Consider the following 21,990-nt stretch of genomic DNA (forward strand, 5'->3'; position numbering starts at 1 on the left):
CTGTTCACTGCAGGTTTAAGAGAAAGGAGGGAAGAAGAAAGATTCTAAAAATGAAGTCACAGCTAAACCCAGCGAATGGGACAGTGGGTGTACAAGGAGGGGTGGTGGCAGGAAGCAGTGCCAACCACTTAAACCCCAGTGACTGGTTATCTTGAGGAGAGCAGTATATGGGAAGGTAGGAGATTTTTTTCACTACTGGGGAACGCCCCCCCAAAGTTCTGGAATTTTAAAATTATCTTGATTATTTTTGCCATATCCAGGCATCACCTGCAGTATTAGATACCTAATATTTTTAAACAAACTCATTTGTTTTAACTGAAATAAATGTATTTTAAAAGGAAAAATTTTTATCAAGATCATAAATGAAAATTAGGATCACCAACCTTCCATAGAGGTAACCGTAAAAAGAAATACATTTGAATCAATATAATGTAACTGAAGAAAAACCAGAAAGGCAGACCACTGAGGACTCCAGAGTTCACCTCCTTGGAGCCTGTGCTTTGGGACAACCAGGTTGGAGTTATGGAAAGGCCTTTCCCAAACTGAACAAGCCTCACCTTTCCTGCTGGCAGTGCCCCCTAAAGACACCATTTTTCAGAGACTGACGCAGGATCAGGAGGGCAGGAGACTCAGAGCCCTCATCACTCAACACCCACCAAGAAAGGCCAGCGGGAAGTTCTACCTGTTGCGTGGGCTGCTCCAATCATTCTTCCTCGAATCAATCCCTCACGTTTTGTATTTCTTATTACTTTAATCTTTCCAGGGAGGTATTTTTGGATGTATTCATCTAGTTCTCCTTTCACATCGTCTGAAAATGAAGAGTCGCACAACTGTTCAAACCACATGAGACATATGCACAGACATTTTGCAGATTCTCTAGAGTCGTGGCTGGCACTTGCGACAACAAATTTTTAGGCAAATATAGAATCTTCTTCTGCTTTATTTTAAAAGAAGATCATAGCTTATCTTGGAAGGAAAAAAATGAGGGTTAAGAGTTGGAACACTAGCCTAAAGGAATAGTTACTTAAGTTATAGACTTATCTGTATTTCCATAGCAACTAACACAACGCTTTGCATAAAGAATGTTTGAAATGAGTATCTTGAGTGAATGAATGTTTGGCTGACTGCATATAAATCATATTTAAAACAAAATGATATGTAAATATCTTTTGTTTCAAAGTGATTTATTAAGTCCTACTCCATTTCAGAATAGTTGAGAAACGACTTCTATTTCCCTACCAAGAATTATATAACAGCAGCAGTAAATACATTCTTTTATTAATTTAGCACCTTCCATGGGCACTAAATATTTTTTAAATTCTAGCTCATTTACCTTTAGATTTCATAATAACTTCAAAGATCATATAAGATAATTAAATAAATAATTCTTTCTATAGTTAGTATATAAACCATTGTAAATGATCATGAATTTTCCCTTTTAGAAAATATACCAACAAAATGAAAAATACAGGTTTACTTAAAAAAAAAATTCAACACCATAAATTCTAGAATTATACTACTTAGCCAATCTTCTACTTGGTCCAGACTCAAATTCTTGGTTTTTTTAATCATTCATTTTTGAAATTCAATTTTTTTCTATTTCTCCTATGAGATTTCAATAGTTACCAAGGTTTGAGAATTTGCACCCATTGGTCTCAGTGTACATTTCCTCATTTTGTATACTTAAGTATACTTGCATACCAATTCTGTTGTTGATATATAAGAGATGCTTAATAAACCCTTGAGTTGTGAAAAAATATGTAATTGACATACAATTTATCAGTGTATCTCTGCAGGTTACTGTAATGAAAATAGCAGAAGGCTTGGGAGTTATGTAGACCAGGGGTCTAATTTCAACTCTACCACTTAACAGCTACAGGATCTTGAGCAAATTACTTAATATTTCCTCCTCTGTAAAATGGGGATACAACCTCTCTCACAAGGTTGAGGACAGCCCTCCATCCTGCTGTGTGTACATGAAATCACTTTTAGGAAGAGTCTATGTTGAATTAAATAAGGGTCTGAAGTATGTACTGAATCATAAAATACTGGCCTTCAGAGATCATCTAAGAGCTATCAGAATGCAATCCACCTTATCTAGAGACAGCTGATATAACAGACTGACGAGATAAATGTAAGCCAAAGCATTATGTCTAGTTAAAAAAGCCAATCTCAAAACGTCACATACCGTATGATTCTGTTTATATAACAACCTTGAAGGGGTGATGGAGCAGTGCAGTCTGTACCTTGACTGCAGTGGTGGTTACAGAAATCTACTCATGGGATAAAATGACAACTGTACACACATATTGTACCAATGTTAAATTCTGGGTTTTGATATTGTACTATAATGATGTAAGATGTAACCAATGGAGGAAACTGGGTGAAGGGGTACACAGGACCCCTTCGTAACTTACTGTCTATCTATAGTTATTTCAAAATAAAAATACTCTTTTAAAAAGGTAAGCCAAGGGAAAAATTTCAAGGGCCAAATTTCAGTAGCACAGTTTGAAAACAGATTACAAAGACAGTGCAGTTTCTTTGAAATTACCCTATAATCAGGCATTTAATTGTGGTTGGCTCTGTTGCAATTGCGTGCATGAGGGTCCTCCTATCCACTAAGTACTGAATGGTCAGCTCTGCTGATGTGGTCAGCACGACAGTGAACAAATGCATAGATCCCACATTGCCAATTACAATAGTCCTTACCGAAGTCACTGTCATCATCCACGAGGATAATTTCGTGAAGAAGCCGGGCTGGTGTGCGGTCTAGGACGCTGTGCACGGTCCGAAGCAAGGCAGAAAAGGCTTCATTGTAGAAACAAATAACAACACTAGCGACTGGCAGATCCGTCGGGTAAGACCTGTCTTTACATCTGTGAAGACGAATGTGGGAAAAGTCTGACATTTTAAAAGCTCAAATGTTTTAGGTTATTATTCACTAAACATTAACTGTCCCCTTGTTTGGCCTCTTCCTTACATTATTAACAAGTTTTTAAAAAGCATTTAAGATAACAGTGTGTTTTCTTTCTTTTTTTTTACATCTTTATTGGAGTATAATTGCTTTACAATGGTGTGCTAGTTTCTGCTTTATAACAAAGTGAATCAGTTATACATATACGTATGTTCCCATATCTCCTCCCTCTTGCGTCTCCCTCCCTCCCACCCTCCCTATCCCACCCGGTCACAAAGCACCGAGCTGATCTCCCTGTGCTATGCGGCTGCTTCCCACTAGCTATCTATTTTACGTTTGGTAGTGTATATATGTCCATGCCACTCTCTCGCTTTGTCACAGCTTACCCTTCCCCCTCCCCATCACAATGTGTTTTCTTATTCAAGAGTTTTACATTTGTTAATGATTTCTCCCTCCAGTACCTGCAACTCCGCTTATTTTTAGGTCAACGTTTTAAAAACTTGAATTTTTTTTTTCTTTTTTGGTACATAAAAATGTTTTTACTAAAATCACTGCGAGTTTTTAATGCAGTACTCATAAGCTGATGTTCAGTTTCTTCTCCTCAAAGAGGTTTCAAAAGGAAATAATGGAAATGTGAAATTCTGTATTTGAAAATTTTATTTTTTGCCCAATAATAGAAAAAGATTTGAGTATACTATGATATATATCAGGATAATGGAAGAGCTTCCATGTAAGCAACTATTTGATAAAAAGGATTAAGTGGCTTTAAGCAGCCACAAGAAAAAACCCCACTAACTTAAACAATAAGATCTGGTATTCCATGCTCTTTTGCATGGCATACAAAGCCTTCCAATGTCTGGGCCCTGCCCACCTCCAGTTTCTTGCCATTCCTCCACTACAGGCAAAGTGAACTGTTTCAGTCCCTTTGACAAATAGTATAATTTTATGCCTCGATCTGTTCCCTATATAGGGGAAAACCTTCCCTTACATCACTGCTCAGTCATCACGCTCTATGAAGCCTTCCCTGGTCATTCTGGTTTGGAGGACCCCATTTCACCAACTCCTATCACAGCCCTCATTCTTGTGTAACTGCAATTACTCACTTCTTTATCTACCTCCCCTGCTAGACTCTAAGCCCTGTGAACCAAGAGACTATGTCTTATTTTGTTTATTTCCAGGGCCTAATAGAGAGTCCAGCAAACACAAAAGGTGCTGAAACAGATCTGTGGAATGAATGACTGATTGACCATATGAATGAAAAGCCTTTGAAGAAACAAAAATAATGAAAACAGAAAAGTGAGATGATGAGTAGAATTCTTCACTGATATTAATTCCTTTTCGCCATGAATCCAATAAACAAATATTTAAAATAAACTTATGCTTGGAAGGTTATTTAATTATATGCAGGTAGCACCTCCCTCCTTTTTCCCACGTGATTTTAAATTTCAAAAGAAACACAGCAAGCTCTAGAACTTTGTCAGTACAATCTCAGACCATGTGGCTTCAAGCACAGTATGAGTGGAAATCTGTCTTAGGTTTTCTAGTATCCTGAATAATAAGCCTAATTGCAAAATATTAACACCATCCCCATGGCTTATTATGCTGGCACTAAAAACACTGTGTTATTAGAGTGATTAGCAGAAACCAATAAGGAACATACGCTGCATTCCTTGTATCTGGCACATCTCTATGGTAGCCCAAGCGGTTACTAATAAGCATATTGAAGGCATGTTTCTGATACCCCAAGTCTCTCAACTCCTGATCACGTTCATTAAAAATCATACCTGCAAAAGAGTGACGTCACAGTCAGTACATTAAATCTGGAAAGGAATGCTACAGTTACTGTTATATTATGATCTTAACTTCTTATAACCAGGTAATAGCCATGTTTCTCAAATCTAGTTTGTCTCCATTTTCAAAAAAGTAAATTGAGGTTTAAGTCAAATTTTTATCAGTTTAGCTCAAAAAGCAAGTGTACCTTAACCATAAATGACACCTGCTCACTAGCCATAATCTTAAGAATATTTTCAAGAGAAAAACTTACCTATGACCAAGAAAAAAAGAGACTTAATGATGATTTTTCCATAAAAACAATAGATTATAGAACCCCATATGGACCTCAACAGGCCCCAATTAATGCAAGGTTGCTTTTGGTTTTGTTAATTTTTGTCTAAAAAAAAAAAATTTTTTTCTTTTTTAACAGCAAGTTTTTATATGAACTCCTCCCCTAAGAAAATTATACTACTGATAAACCTTTCTATAAAGTCTCTGGTCAGGAAAGTCCTCCACAGATCTAATCAAGATCATTATAATTTAACATCTTTGCTCTAACATTGCCAGAAATCTCACCTTCACCAAGAACAATAAAGCCTCCTCTTGCTTCCTCTTTCCCACATAAAACCTTTAGCCTCTCCTCACAGAATGACTCCCTTGTAACAGCATTTCTCAAAATCTGGTCATGGAAAACTAATTCCACTGGACATTAATAGACGTTAAAAAGAAAAAAAAGATTTCACGGTCAAATAATTCAGGAAAAGATTGGATTTTAAAAGTCAAGTAAGGGAATTCCCTGGTGGTCCAGTGGTTAGGGCTCAGCACTTTCACTGCCGGGGCCCAGGTTCGAGTTGAGCAGGGTTTTTTTTTTTTTAAAGAATATTGTTTTATGGATTCCCAGATGTGAGGGGATGAAATACAGAATGCAGTGCTTCCCCAATTATCTTATTTATCCCTATGATTTCTTCTTAGGGTTTTATAGTCTTTGATCCATTCTGAGTTAATTTAATATGACATGAGGTAAGGGTTCAACTTCATTCCTTTGCATGGGGGTATCTATCTGTCCCCGCACCACTGGTTGAAAAGACCATTCTTCCCACATTAACTGCTCTTGGCACCCTTTCTGAACATCAACTGACCACAGATGTTACTTGTCCTCAGGTATTACTGACCATAGATGCTACTTGACCACAGATGTCACAGAGTGTATTTTCAGACTCTCAGTCTATCCTTTGATCTACTGATGCATATCTATTCTTATGCAGTATCACACTGTCAGGACGTTTTGAAATAGAGAAGTGTGTGTTCTCCAGCTTTGTTCTTGTTCAAGACTGTTCCGGCTATTCAGAGCCCCTTGCAATTCCTTATCAATTGTAGAATCAGATTTTCCATCTTTTCAACAAAGGCCATTGGGATTTTGATAAGGTTTACATTCAATCTGTGGGTTGCTTTGGGTGGTACTGACATCTTAACAGTATTTAGCATTCCATCCATGAACCTCTTTCCATTTATTTAGGTCTATTTTTATTTCTTTCAATAGTGCTGTGTAGTTTTCAGTGTACAAATCTTAGACCTCCTTGGCCATATTATTCTTAAGTACTTTATTCTTTCTGATTCCATTGTAAATGGGATTGTTCCCTTAATTTTACTTTTGGACTGTTTATTGCTAGTGTCCAGAAATACAACTGGTTTTGGTGTGCTGATCTTGTACCCTGTAACTTTGCTGAATTCATTTATTCGCTATAATATTTTTTGTGATCTTTAATAAAGAATTTAGTTTTTCAGGTAGGTAATTTGGGTTTGTCAGTTCAATTATCTACAATTCTCTCACTACTTCTTTCACAGGCAAACAAAGTCCATTCAAAATGGTAAACCCAATGTTACTTCTTTATAAAAGTTTTACAAAAATTACTATAAACAAAAAAACTAGAAATTTTCCCATGAATGCTTTTAAAATGTCCAAATGGCTGTTTGAAAAAGATTAGAAGGTATATTTTATGAAAACTAAAGTAAGTAATGGCCTCCATTTCCTCATATAATTTTAAGTATGTTCAACCTCCTGTATTAGGAAGTGATTAAATCCTAGGAACTGATTTTATTCTTTGAAACTATGAAGTGAAAAAAAATCTGTTTTAACATTTCCTTTATATTCTGTGGATCTTTCAATCTCTCAGAATCTCTTACTATATGCTTTTACTCTTAAATTACTTATTATTTGATGTGTCAATGAAGATCAAAGTTCTTTTTTAAGTTTTAAAGACAAAGTTTTAAAGGGCTCGTTTACCCCTTAAAATAAAATTTGCTGAAACCAGGACTCTAAAATTACAGTATTCAGTCTTGCTTCCAAATTGAACAGAATATAATTTCTGAAGAATAAAAAAGTTTCTATTTTATAAACTCCTGTACTTAATAAATATATTCCGGCACCTGAATAATTCTTATAAGTAGAAATCTTATTAGATATAAGTAATCTCAACTTATTTCCAAACTCAAAGGTTTATGTTCTGTTTTAATTAACTCTGCCTTTCAAAATATGTTAAATACAGTCACTTTTGAACCATTACTTTCCCTTATTAAATAATGCTAGCAATTATAATCCTTCCCCATAGGTTCCATTTTCTCTCTAGCCACTTAATTTTTCATTCTTTCTTTTCTTTTCTTTTTTTCCTATTCTGGACCTCATTAGTTTCTCCCAAGTCCTCATAAAATATTGACGTCAGAACTGGACAAAACAGAATATAACTCCCTACTGAGTCTGCAAAAATCATACGACCTCAGCTAGTTCATGAATGAAATAAATCAGTGCAGAAAAAATGTCACATTTCTAATTCTCTGAACAATACATGATTTAAAGAACAGTTAAACTTCCAATGAGAAAATACTTTGACATGCTGCTAGCAAAAATCAAATACACTTACCCAGCTCAGAAGAGAATTTCATGTTGCCTCTTTCTGGATCTTCAATATGATTCTCTATCAGATCATCAATTTTGTTTGCTTTGAACTGTGATTCTAACACTTGACTTGGACCTCGAGTGAAACGGGGATAAAATTTTTTGGGTAATGGTCCATGGGGCCCAGACCCCTTGATGGGCACATTCTTAAGTGGCTGAGTCACTTCACTGAAGTTGAAATAAACAAAAAGCAAAACTGTCCAGGCTGCAGATGTAAAAAGGCATCCATAACAGAAATATCGAACTGTGACACTTCCCATTATAGACCTAGCATAGCTGAAGGCCCATTTTCAGTTTCCTAAAAGAGAAAGATAAATATGTTAGACACAACAAGACACTTCTAAATCAACTACCAAGTTTATGTTCAGTTTTCCAACCTACCAAATAGCACTTCTAAACAATTTACGTAGGACGACCCCTATGCATACCACTAACCAACAGCCAAATATAAGAAGATATATATATGGATAGCACCGAATAAAAAAATAAAGGGATTCAACAATTAAAACCACAAGCCAACGTGTTAGTACTCAGAAAACTAACGGCAGCAAGATAGCTGACTTACTCATTTGCCCATGTTAATGGATACTTCTTCACCTTTGTTCTGGATTGCTTTCAGTATGCTAATTTTTTTTCAGGTTCTAACTTTTCATAAGGAAAATACAAGTACTACATGCATCATGATAGTACATCTAAGGTCCCTTCTAATTGTAAAATTATAAGACTAAATCTTTTAATCCAAGGATATTAAAATCTGTTATTAAAAATAAGCAACTTGAAAAAATAGATTCACTTTCCAACCAAAGATTAAACCTGCCCTAACGTCCACTCTAGATTCAACAGTTACATTTCAAATTTATAACTGAAAGAGTTCAAATAATTATATTTTCCCTCTCCTTATGATGTCTTATAAACAATATGGCATCGAACAGCAGTTTTTTCCTAAGCTTTCTGATAATATCTGGTCTTCATGAAGGCCTCACACAACCTCCTGAGGAATTCTTTGTAAAGAGCCCAATGCACATATAAAATAGTTTCACTGAACACGAGGGCAGAGAAACCCTATTTAAGTAATGTATATACAGAAGAAATCTACAAAGCAATACTACTTATCCATTACTTCTTATTTCTATAGTATGAAATAATTTAAAAAATAATATTATCATGCCTCCCAAATCAGGACAAAGCAAATCAACATCAGTAAGCTCCAATTCAAAAATTAAGCTGTTTTGGGCTTCCCTGGTGGTGCAGTGGTTAAGAATCTGCCTGCCAATGCAGGGGACATGGGTTTGAGCCCTGGTCCGGGAAGACCCCACATGCTGCGGAGCAACTAAGCCCGTGCGCCACAACTACTGAGCCTGTGCTCTAGAGCCCGCGAGCCACAACTACTGAAGCCCGTGTGCCTAAAACCCGTGTTCTGCAACAAAGAGAAGCCACCGCAATGAGAAGCCCAGGTACCACAATGAAGAGTAGCCCCCGCTCGCCGCAACTAGAGAAAGCCTGCGCGCAGCAACAAAGACCCAACGCAGCCAAAATAAATAAACAAAATTAATAACAAAATAAAAGTTAAAAAAAAATTAAGCTGTTTTGTTTGTACAGTTATGCTGTAAGCCCAGAAGACAGTAAATAGCTCAATTTCTTAACGATCTGCCAACCAAGAACTATTATATATTTCACTACCTGTCAATTCAAAAGCTCAAAAAAGAAAGAAAACACCACCACCACCATCCAAACAAACAAAAACTCCCACTACAGTAACACCAAAGGGAAATGACTACAGTACAAAAGGAAAGTCAGGTAACAATGAAAGTACTGTCATGTCAGCTGTTAGCACTTTTAAAATTAAAGACAGGCACAGAAAAAGAACCTTATTTGGAATTAGAAGAAAATGTTGAATGGAGGATTCAAAACAAATGAAAAATCAAAAGTTGCAACTTTGCAATAGAAATGTTGCAGAAATACAGACTAGAAACATTTAGGTGAAACATTAGATTTCAACTAAAACAGGCATTATAACTTCCTAAAATATTTGCTTGGGGGTAGGAAAAAATAAGCAAACAAACAACATCGAAAACAAAAGCACTAATTCCTCAAAAGGCCATGAAATTCTTTAGTTCAAGACTAACTGCACAGGCTGCACTGATGCCATAAAGAACTGTGCATCTGAGGAGCCAATCGCTTCTTCAACTATCTAAGAAGATTTATATTTAGATTGTTTTCCTCAAACCACTCCAGGCCTTCCCAGTTCAACCTGGCCTCCTTGACCCTGAACGCAGAATGGACCAAGAGAGAAAGTCAGCCAATCCCTTCTCCAATCACAAGAAGCCAGACGATGCTATTCAAGGGCTATTCCATCAAGCAGCTCTGGAAGACAGGTGGACACTGACGTTTCGTTCACATCCTTCTTCTTTATCCTAAATCCCACCACCATGTTGGGTGATGTCCAGAATCCTTCAAAACCCTAGTTTCCAAATGTCTTGATTCATGTCCCTCCTACAACCTTCACCCACATTCTACGTAAGGGACCCTGCCCCCACTCTTGACTTTATCATCATCCACAACTGATCGACGAACCTCTTAAATATTAAATGAAAACCTCACTCTCTGAGCACAGTCCTGACTCCCCAGCTGTGTTGTTCTTACCCACACTAGCATCTGTCCCCTGGTATCCGCCTGGTTGGCTTCCAGAGCCCCCGTGTATACCAAAACCCACAGACGCTCAAGTCCCTTACTGGCCCTCTTTATCCATGGGTTTCACACCCAGGGATTCAACCAACCACAGATGGCAATTTCTGTCCGCGGTTGGTTGAATCCACAGATTCAAAACCTGTGAAATACGGAGGGCAAACTGTATTATTTATTGAAAAAACTCCACGTATAAGTGGACCCAAGCACTTTAAACCCCTGTTGTTCAAGGGTCACCTGCACTACTATTATTAGTTACTCTTCAATCTCACTGCAGGCACTCAACCTTTCCCTTCTCTCAAAGCTTATACTTTGCTTCTGTCCCCAGCCACATATCCCTTAAGGACTTTACTTCCTTCCCTACCCAGTTCTGAACACGATGTTGGATAATATTAGAAAGTGGTAAGTGCTAAGGAGAAAAAATAAAGCAGGGAAGAGTGATATGAAGTAGAAAAGGGTATGTGAAATTTTAGGTAGATGGTTAGGGAAGGCCTTACCGAGAAGGTGATATTTAGAGAAGGCCTGAAGGAAATAAAGTAGTGAGTACTGCAAATATCTGGGGAAGAGCTGTAGAGCAAAAGCAAATGCCCTCAAGAACTGGGGTCAGTTTGCATCCTATAGACCACATGCTGTGATCACAAGACAACTAAGCTGAAAACCAATCAATCACAAAAAGATAACCAGAAAACTCAAAAAATGTCTAAATGGAAATTAGAAGCTATTTAGAACTAAATAGTTGAAAATGCTACTTTTTGAAACTTGTGAGATACAGCAAAAGCTAAATTTATAGCCTGGGATGCTAATGTTAGAAAATACAGACCACAAACAATGAATTCAGAAAAACAGAATAAGCCCAACAAAAGTAAAAGAAGGAAACAAAAACAGTTACATCAGGAATTAACAGGAAATGAAAATGAGACAAGGTAATAACAAAGCCAAAAGTTGGTTCTTTAAAAGATCAATAAAATTAACAAAGCACTGGCAAGACTAATCAAGAAAAAAAGAGAGAAAAAAAAAGATAAAAAGAGAGAAAGCAGGAATAAATTAATACCAAAAATGAAAAAGAGAGCATAAATATAGATGTGGATTAAAAATAAAAGCATTGTTCATAAATTTAAGTGGAATGGATAAATTCCTAGAAAAATGTAAATGCACAACTAAGACTGGAAAATCAGGAAACTGGGATGGCTGTACTAGTGCTTTTGAATATTAAACCATTTCTAGATAAAAAATTTCTAGACAGTTTTACAAGTGAGTTCTATCAGACATTTGAGGAACAGATGAATAGTCTCATACGACTGCCTCCAAAGAACAGAAAAAGAGGAAATGTGCTCTTGTCTCACTTTCTGAAGCTATTATCATCCTGGTAACAAAACAGGGACAGTATGAGGAAGGAATATTAAAGACAATCTCTGGGAGATTATGAAAATCTTAAAGAGAACACTAAAACTGAAACAAATAATGTTTTAAAAAATGAATACATATGAACAAGTTATATTTACTTCAGGAATACCAGGCTGGTTCAATATGTGAAAACCTATTATTATCTACCTTAAAAAAAATTAAAGGAAAAAATGCATATGATTTGGTCAGTGGAGGTTATAAAGAGCTTATTAAAATTCAACACTCAATTCTTAGCAACTAGGAATAGGGAAATCCTTAATCTGACCAAGAGCATCTCTAAATATCTTACAGCAAAAATGATACTCAACGGTGAAATGATGAAGTCATTTTCTTTAAAAACAGGGACAAGATTAGGATGCCCACCATAAATATAATATTGAAGGCAACAGTTCCAAAATACAGGAGTCCCTAGAGTGTTTATTACAAATGCAGATTCCCGGGGCTCTGTGCCAGATGCACTAAACAAGAATTTGCGGAGGTAGCACTAAGCCGTCTACAGCTTTGACAAGCTTCCACAGTTAATAGGTTACCTGTGACGCAGAGACAGATTGGGAACCAAACAACAGATAATGAAAAGACAAGATTAAGTTCTAATCCCATTCTGTCACATACTGGCTATGCAACTTTGGAAAAATTACCAAATTTTCTTAGCCTCATTTTCATCAACTGTATTCCAAGTTAACAATACTGTCTATCTTACTAGATACTTAGAATTAAATGAAATACTTAGAATTATGTAAGATAGTATTTGTAAAGCATCAGGCACAATGGTTAGCACACAAACACTGATTTGCACGGGACCAAGATAATCTCCATAAAAACTGTGGCTACCTTTTGTGGCTGCTTCTTTGCTCACTGTACTCCCTTCACTTAGCGTAGTGCCACAATAAATGGCACATAGAAGATGCTGGAAAATATCTACAGAATGAAAGAATATAGGACAAATTCAACACATGTTAACTTTTTCCTCCTCATTAGGTCTAAATTTAAAATATAATATTAAACGTATTTGTGACCATCCGTTCCTTACAATGACCTACAAGTCCCTAATAGTCTGACTATATCTCCGACTACTTCCCTCCTCATTTATTTCATCCTAGAAACTGGTCTCCTTATACGTCGCTAAATGTATTAGGGATTATGCATTGGTTCTTCCCTCTGCCTAGAATACTTTTCACCCCAGCTAAGTTCACCTCTATTGAATCTTTGCTCAAATATTACCTTCTCAACAAAGTTCCATCTAGACTACCATATTTAAAACTGCAACTCAACTGCCAAACACCAGCACTTCCCATCTTCCCTACTCCATGCAGCTTACCACCTTCTTACATACTACATTAACTCCTTGTTCATTACATTTATTATTTATTATCTATCTCCCCCCGCTAGAAGGTAGGCTTCATCAGAGCAAGTTTTTTGTCTGTTTTATTTCCTACAGTATCCCCTGAACTTATAACAAAATCTGGCACATAGTAAACATTTAATAAATATTTATTGAAATTAAAGAAAAGATTACTGTAATATGGTTATCAATATGCTTGTAAAATACGGGATTTCAAAACAAATGTTTACTATCCTGTTTGAGCCAAGCAATACCTTAATGCTACACGTGGAGATCATGACTACTTTATGTCAACAACAGTATGACAACTGGGCAGGACAATAGCCATAATTATTATTAGAAAAGGTACAAAAAACAACAGGCTCTCACTGTCCAATTTCACAAATTAAATAAAGCTCTTTGTGATAAAACAGGAGGCTACTTTCTATTTTGTTCACTGCATGATGTTAGGCTACCTCTTGGCTGCCAGCACTTATGGGCAAAATGAAAAAGTTTTATCCTGAAGACCTCACCCATAAGATTTGGCCAACTCTGTCCAGATTCTTCACGGAACACCCCCAGCTCATCCTCTCCACAACAGCTCAACATCGAGAGTCCTTGTCCTGAACTGTAAAATGTATTATTAACTTTCAACAATTCTATCAGGTAAAAATTATTATTTTTTTCAAGCCATATTATGGTAATTTTTTTAGAGAAATTGTTTTATGTAGTGAATCATTATACTAAATTAAGGAACCTATAAAAATGAGAGGAATTTACAAAATCAGGTCATTTTTTAAATATAATTATTCATAAATCTTCAGAAGCAAAAGACTTCAGAAGTCCTTTAGACACAGGTCAAGAAGTTAACAACCAAATATAAAAAAAGTGGAAACCAATCAGATGCCTGTTATATAATAAAGTAACAGGTCCCTAACTGCTTAAGAAATTAAAACATCCAAACAAAAATCAAAAGGCTGAAAATTTAATCTAATCTATGCTAACAAATAATGAATCCAGCATCTACACAATAAAGTCTTTTTGCTTCCTACTGTTTGCCATTCTTTCTATATACCCATGGCTTCAACATCCAAGACATGAAAGCCTTTAAAAGGAGGGTCAAAGCAAATATTTAAGGTTAGTTAATACAAAACAACTAGTAACCAAACACTTTCAATCATAAACTTAAATAGTTAATAAAGCGAAAACTTCAGCAGTTAGATATCAATGTAATATATTTTTTAAAACTTAAATGAATAAAAGACTAACCACCTGTTAACATGAATTTGCAGTGAGACAAGATGGTATGGTTTCATGTTTTCTCTAGCCATGGTCTGGGAGCTGCTCAGGAACAGGTGCCTTGTAAGCTAAGAGTCAGGGTTTTGCCAGGGAGGTACAGGAGAAGAAGAATGCGGAAAGGTATATGCAATGTGCTGATTAGAATGACAAACCACAGATTTAAGCCAGACAAGGAGAAATGAGAGGATAAGGAAGAATGAAGCAGGATGAAAAAATGTGGATGGGCCAATGATCAGAGATTCCGGTGTGGCTGAATGATTGCTGGAGTTATGTTACCAAAGAGAGTGACCTGGAAAGACTGAATGTTGTGGTTGGAAAATGAGACGCCAACACTCAGATTCTGGAGAGGTACAGTTAACGACAGAAGAATCCTTTCCAGATACGCGGACTGGAGATACACCAATGAACAATTTGCCTATAGTACAAGCATTGTTATACTTACTAGAAGCAAACCCCCTTAAGGACAGGATCATTCCCATCTTTCCAAACCCATTATGTTTAGCACAGTATCTAGTGTTAACAATGAACAAATAACTATATAATTTTTAAGGTGTATTTCTGTTCCAAAAGAAGTTACAGGACACTGTTTAGATTCTGTGCAACAAGAAATCTTAGACAAGAGTATAATATGTAAGCAGAGCACATCCTGGGAAATCAATGTTTACTCTGAAGGAAGAGGAGGAGAGGAGGAAGACAGCTAAGCAGTTTACATAGACAGTTCCATTGTCATTTTTTTTATTGAATTATAACTGACTTATTATATTAGTCTCAGGTATACAACAGAGTGATTCGGTATTTTTATACCTTACAAAATGATCACCACGATAAGTTATCATCTGTCACCACAAAGTTATTACAACACTATTGACTATATTTCTTATGCTGTACATTGCATCCCTGTGACTTATTTATTTTATAACTGGAAGTCTGTACCTCTTAATTTCCTTACCTATTTCATGCATTCCCCCACCCCCCATCCTCTCTGGCAATTACCAGTTTTTCTGTATCTATGAGTCTGTTTCTGTTTTATGTCTGTTTGTTTTCTTTTTTTTTTTTTTTTTTTTGCCGTACGCGGGCCTCTCACTGTTGTGGCCTCTCCCATTGCGGAGCACAGGCTCCGGATGCGCAGGCTCAGCGGCCATGGCTCACGGGCCCAGCCGCTCCGCGGCATGTGGGATCTTCCCGGACCGGGGCCCGAACCCGCGTTCCCTGCATCGGCAGGTGGACTCTCAACCACTGCGCCACCAGGGAAGCCCTGTTTTCTTTTTTAGATTCCACATATAAGTGAAATCTTTCTTTGACTTATTTCACTTAGCATAATACCCTCTAGGTCCATCCATGTTGTCACAAACAGCAAGTTTCCATTGTTTTTTAATAGCTGAATAATATTCCATTGTGTGTGTGTGTGTGTGTGTATCTCACATCTTCTTTATCGATTTATCTATCAGTGGATACATAGGTTGCTTCCATTTCTTGGCTATTATAAATAATGTTGCAATGAACACAGAGATGCATACATCTTTTCAAATTAGTGTTTTATGTTTTCTTCAGAAAAATACCCAGGAGTGGATTTGCTGGATCGTATGGTGGCTCTATTTTTAATTTTTTGAGGAACCTCCACACTGTTTTCCATAGTGGCTGTTCAAAAACCAAGGCTTTTTTTGCTACCATCAGCATCTACTGTTACACCAAAAATGCTTTGTGGCAAACTACTAGGTCACAAAGGTCTAAAATCTCATGAGAGCTCACTGAAGTTAAATTCCTGCATCATTATCAGATCAGAGTGAAGGGTATTTCTCAATAGCACAATAGTTGAAGCTAAGAAGACCCATTTTGAGATGCTTTTCACAGTCATCTTCTAGTAACAAAGAACACAGTACATACCCACTGCTACTCAGTTACGCTCCACAAAGTAGTTAGATTATGCACAGTTCACTAAGACAATGCCTATTTTACAGTGTCACTCTACAGATACTTAAAATCATTCCATTAATTTTCCAATCATAGCCTATTAAATGTACTAAATGATCCAACATTTTTCTTCTGAAAATCATTAAATAATCCTAAAGAAAAGGTTAACACTGGGAACACAGTAGGAGCTTTACATGCCAGACACCATGTAAGGTGCCGGGGATTGACACTTTAAGTTCTGCTATTACGCTAAAAAATCAGAAAATACATGTGTTGAGAAGCCGGAGCTGGTGTATTGAATTAAAAATGCTGAGTGAGGGGACCTCCCTGGTGGTGCAGTGGTTAACAATCCGCCTGCCAATGCAGGGGTTCGAGCCCTGGTCCGGGAAGATCCCACATGCCGCGGAGCAACTAAGCCCGTGAACCACGACTACTGAAGCCCGCATGCCTAGAGCCCGTGCTCCACAACAAGAGAAGCCAGCATAAGGAGAAGCCAGTGCACAGCAACAAAGACCCAACGCAGCCAAAAAAAAAAAAAAAGATGTCCTGGGGAAAGGCTAAGTGGGAACGTAGGACAGGCACCCTAAACTCAAGCCCTGATCTGAATGTCTAAACTCCGGGTGTGAGTAGAGTTATCATAGTGTAAAATGCCTACGCAGCAACTCAGAAAAACAAGTTGTTTTCCTCAAAAGTTGTTTTTCTCATCACAGTGCAGATGAGCCAAAAGTTAAAAATTAAAAAACCCCTGAAATCTCACCACTATTGTTTTGCTGTAAATTCTGCTAGCTGTTTTTAATCTTTCTACACTAGCCATAAAATGTTATACTGCTATTTGCAGTTACTGAAAAATAAATTTAATAGATTATGATTAGCAGCATTATGGATAATGTTCTATTTTTCTTCATTTAAAAAGAAATACAAAGAATATGTATTTTTTTAATAATCAGGGTAAAAATTTTCTTAGGAAAAAATTGCCTTTCCTAACTTAAAAGTATAAGAACAAATTTGGAGAGGATTAAATAGTAGAAGGCTTCAAACGAAACATATGGCCTTTTCTTTTAACCTCAGAAGCAAAGGGATTTTAGCATACTTAAAGAAAGAAATATTTTAATTCCATTAATTTGTCAAAAATTTGAGAATAAAATTTGGACACTAAACAAATATTCTAACAGCATGATTTGAAAAACTGGTTTTTCTCTATAAAACATTATCTAGTCTGAAATTAGCATGCCTTTTTGAATATCCATCTTTTTTATTTTTTACTACAAGGCTAATGAGACAATTCAGTTTAACTGAATGGGACAGCCCCCATTTTCCTTCCGTACAAAATAATTTTCATAACATTTAATGAAGTTTAAAATGTCTCTCTTTAAATGTGAAGTATTTACCTTTCAGTAGTTTCTAGCTACTTCCTGATCAGTATACTCTATATTCCAAAGGGTCAAACAGCAAACATTTGTTAGCTTTTTCCTTCAGAGAGACACGTTCATATTTTAACTCAGCTGTAGTCATGTAAGGACAAATACTGATTTACAACACTGCCCTTCCTACATACCCTGTGAAATTACCAGGTGATGACAACACAAAAGTACACATGATTCTTTCTCATTCCTTATCTACTCTGGAGACTAGAAGGAAATATAGTTCATAATTATAAATAAGGCGATTACTGAATTAGGAAAGGTTCAGAGCAAATTCCAGACATCATATGCTCCCTGAGAACAATCCTTTGACCTCTGATATTTATGAATCTCCTCTCTATAAGAAAATCAAGAAGCATAAATACATGTAACTGTCTATATATTATACCTCAAATGCAGATGAAAACTACATGGTAATACTGACTGGAGGTAGAAGCAAATTTAATTAAACACTAAAGAAAAGAAAACTAAAAGAATAGACAATATGACAAAGTACTTAAAATATCCAAACTCAGGACACCTGTTTGGTCAGTGAATGTGGGCTGGTAGAGGCTGACTATAAGTAGAAAGTAGCAGCTCTCCCTGGTTAAGACCTGTGGAAGAAAATAAGGAGAAAGTGACCACAGCCTCATAAGGGCCTCCGCAAAAACATGTACATCTGTAGTCAGAAGCCAAGTAGATAAAAGAAGCAAGAGAGAAAAAACATAAGCGTGGTGGCAAGTGGCGAGGCATGTCCCCCACCTGAAGCAATTCAAACTCAAAAACCGCAAAAGCTGTTGACCAGCCTCCAGACTGCAACTTCTGACAGAGGGGCATAAAAGGAAGAGTACATAAACACAACCCCCCAAACTATAAAACTGTTATTTCTTGTTCCCTTTCTGCCCATAAAAAGGGGGATTAAACCAAAAGTACATCAGATAAAGATGAAATAAATGAACAAGAAAAAAAATGGTTGCTAGAAATAAGTGTTCTGAAATATCCAAACACACACAATACAGACAGCATACGTACATCCATGGTCAACATGGCCTCCTACAGCCAGCTTTGTCCTAGGGTCCAAAGACATACTAGCGGAGCTGACTATCCTTAAACCATGGCTATTGAGTGTTTTATTCTGCTAGCACGTCACGAGCCTCTTGGGGTATACAGTGCCAACAAAGTGGTTTATGTACATTAGTCAAATATGCAAATTAAGACTAACAAAAATAGAGCAAAATACTAGTCCACGGTGTAAAATGTAACAGATAGGGAAAGAACAATGCTTATCTTTCTCCCTCTTGATTTTAGAGAAATTAAGTAACGTGCTTTAAGCATACAGAGCTAGTTAAGGGGAGAAACTGGATTTGAATCCCGGTGATCTGATGTCTGCCCTGTGTCCTTAATCACTTTGTAATACCACCTGGCAAGGAACAGACCAGTGATTTCCTATTTGCCACTCTTTAAAAAATATATCATCCAGTGATTTTTTTAACATAAATTTATGTTTCCCACAAGATTCAAGATATCAGTAATTCTCCTCCCAAGCAAGAAGTTCACCTCTCTGGATTTCTATCATCTCCTAAAATCTTGGCCCAGTAATTCTTTACTATTTTGTAAATTCTCAGACTTTTCAGGAGCATCAACTAGCTTGAATGAAGTTACCCAGTCTGCCATTACCAGAAGCACAAGCACAAGGGTTATGTTCTAAACTGTTGCTTTGGGGGTTTTTTTTCAATTTTTTTTCAATTATTTTCTTTTGGCCACACCACGCAGCTTATGGGATCTTAGGTCCCCAACCAGCAACTGAACCCAGGCCCTCAGCAGTGAAAGCATGGAGTCCTAACCAATGGACCTCCCAGGGAATTCCCTGCTTTTGTATTTCAAAGTGAACAGGCTAGGTACTACCAAAAAGACACCGTCAGCAAATCATAATGTGACAGAATCTTCGGCCTTTTTCAGAAAACTCATTTCTGAATGCAATCTACCACCTCAAGAGGTTTAGAAGGCTAACAACTCTAACTGGCAAACAACCAATTTCCACCCTAGCTCATCCTGTTGAATCACGCTGTAGGAAATCAGTACAGCAGACAATGTCATTTGCCCATCCTCTCGAGCCTTACCAACCTGCACAGGTAGGTCTGACTTCCAACTACCAGCACCTGCAGCTCCAGCCTCTGGAGCCCATCTGCCCGCCTGCAGGGTGGGCCCACAAACATGGGGCAATGTGTCCCTCCCAAAGGGCAGCCCTCAACAGCGGACTGGTAAAACAGGCCAGCTCCTTCCCACTCTCCCCATCAGATAACTCTCCACCTGCAATTCTACATGAGCTCCCAGTGTTCCCCCAGCATGATTAAGCTTTAACTGCCCACAGCGGAAACTGGTTTAAAAACATGCCCTTTACTGGCTGACTTTCCTCCCTCTTGCTTCCTCATTCCCATACTGGTGTGTCCTGGGATCACTCACAAACAATTTGGATTTGAATTTATATCTCAGGATTTGCTTCAGGAGGAACTCAAACTAACAGAATCAGGTTTCTGCAGATAAGGGACAATTTGACAAATTCTTACATGTACTAATTTTTTATTTCTAAATAGAAAATTTAATAAAGACTGAGCTTCTATAGCTTTTGTTGACTATAAAGTACAAAATAATGCATACAAAAAGCTTTCCTGAAGAGTTGCAAGATATTTTTATACTTGCAAAAAAAGAACATTTCAAAGTGATAAGCTTTTCTAAGGAAATCAAAAGCTATCAGGAAATGTAGCTTGAAATCATTGTTAATCAGCTGATAACTACGAAGTATCAGATTTAGCCTACATAATCAACTCTAGATACAACACCAGCTGTCCTGAACCTATGTATGTATGTAGTTCACTCAAGATGATAACAAGTCATAAAGTCTAAGTTGAAAAGCATGCTTTCAGCTCCAACATGAAAAGGGCTTAGAAGGCATCACTTCCATCCTTACAAGAACAAACTGAAAATCAATGACACTTTTGAACCCGTCAGAGAACTAAGGTTACGGGACAAACTACCAACCAAAACCTGGAGACACAGCTGAGATCTGCTTACCTGGAGCAGAAGCTGCAGGAGCTATAAACTGGTGCTGGAGACTAGGTGCGAACTGGCGTGAAAGTGAAAAACTGCAGGGATGCAGATTGGTTTTGGTTTTTTTTTTTGGTGGGGGGGGCGGTTCCACACTTTCGTGGGCTTTACCTCCAGGAATCGCACCATGTCTGCACTGTGAAGGTGAAGACCTCGTGACCACAGCAGGGAGGGGAAGAGTAATCACTGCAAAACATGAAACAAGCCCAGAGTTTCCTTCCTGACAAAATCATATGCTCCTGGGGAAAAGACTGCCAGAGCTTTCTCCAGATTAAGAAAAGGCATTCCTCAGCATTTTACTTTGAAAAGCTAAAGGTGCTTTAAGTGGCAGTTGAATGAAGTTCCTGGAGGGAAGATTCTGCATCTAGCCAGCACTTGCTACATGGCAGCTGCTCACAACTTCATTCAAAGGACTTGAAACTCGGATCTTTGCCTGTTTCCCTCAAATGCTGACTTTAGCCTATCGAAGCACCACAGATGAAGTGACTCCTTTGACAACTGAAAATAAAGGGAAGAACTATGCAGACCAGGTGCCTCACATAGGGCTTGGCAACCAGGTGATGAATAAGTGTTGGCTGAACTGAACGTCTTCCAATCAAAGGCATTTGAGATGTGCTATTCATATTCTACAAAATAGCTTGAATTATTTAGAATGTCAAAACGGAAAAGGGCGTGTGGCAAGTTAAGGAAATTAAAGAGAAATGGGGTATAAATGGAATACTAAACCTTTGAAATTCAAAATAAACAACCTGGTTATAAAAAAAAAGAAAGAAAGAAGGAAAGAGCATTCCTCCCACTCCAGCCCCTCCAAGCCTTCCAGCCAAACCTGAGGGGGGATACGTAGTCAACAGAGGTGAAGGCTTCCAGAAAATAGACTGGGAACTCTGCAGCTAGGGAAGGGAGTACGTTACAGGGAGGAAAAAAGCTACAGCAATGGAGAACACTTGTGAAGGTCACAGACATAGGCTGAGATTTAATTGGAAGATTGCAGAACTCTTACCCTCCCTGACACTTTTTACCATCACACCAGCAGGGCTCCAAATACCGGTGAGTTACAGCTGAAAGAGATGCAAGACACAGACTCTCTCTGGGGAACGGTGCTTAGAAAACCCCAAAGTCAAGAGGGCAGATATAAACAAGGGCACTAGAAGAATTTGAAGCCTCTGGCACCTGTAGCTAAGCAAACATTAAACACTGCCAAACCCCTATTAGTTCCTATTACCTG

General features: G+C 37.5%; 1 protein-coding gene across 5 annotated transcripts in view; it reads right to left on the reverse strand.

Annotated features, from left to right (window-relative positions):
- GALNT11 (polypeptide N-acetylgalactosaminyltransferase 11) overlaps nt 1–21,990 on the reverse strand; it is a 54,271-nt gene that overhangs the window by 24,491 nt on the left and 7,790 nt on the right. For 3 of the 5 annotated variants that reach the window (XM_027101454.1, XM_027101450.1, XM_027101451.1), the window contains exons 2-6: nt 7,606–7,938; nt 5,264–5,389; nt 4,575–4,698; nt 2,710–2,876; nt 683–808 (exon numbers count right to left, since the gene is read on the reverse strand). In XM_027101454.1, coding sequence (XP_026957255.1) covers nt 683–808; nt 2,710–2,876; nt 4,575–4,698; nt 5,264–5,389; nt 7,606–7,900 — 838 coding nt within the window. In that variant the 5' untranslated portion in view covers nt 7,901–7,938. The remainder of the gene's footprint in view (nt 1–682; nt 809–2,709; nt 2,877–4,574; nt 4,699–5,263; nt 5,390–7,605; nt 7,939–21,990) is intronic. The other 2 variants (XM_027101452.1, XM_027101453.1) reach the window with 1 other exon arrangement.

The sequence above is a fragment of the Aethalodelphis obliquidens genome, unplaced genomic scaffold, assembly GCF_003676395.1.
Source record: "Aethalodelphis obliquidens isolate GAN/ISIS:26980383/991018 unplaced genomic scaffold, ASM367639v1 scaffold5, whole genome shotgun sequence".
NCBI classification, from domain to species: domain Eukaryota; kingdom Metazoa; phylum Chordata; class Mammalia; order Artiodactyla; family Delphinidae; genus Aethalodelphis; species Aethalodelphis obliquidens.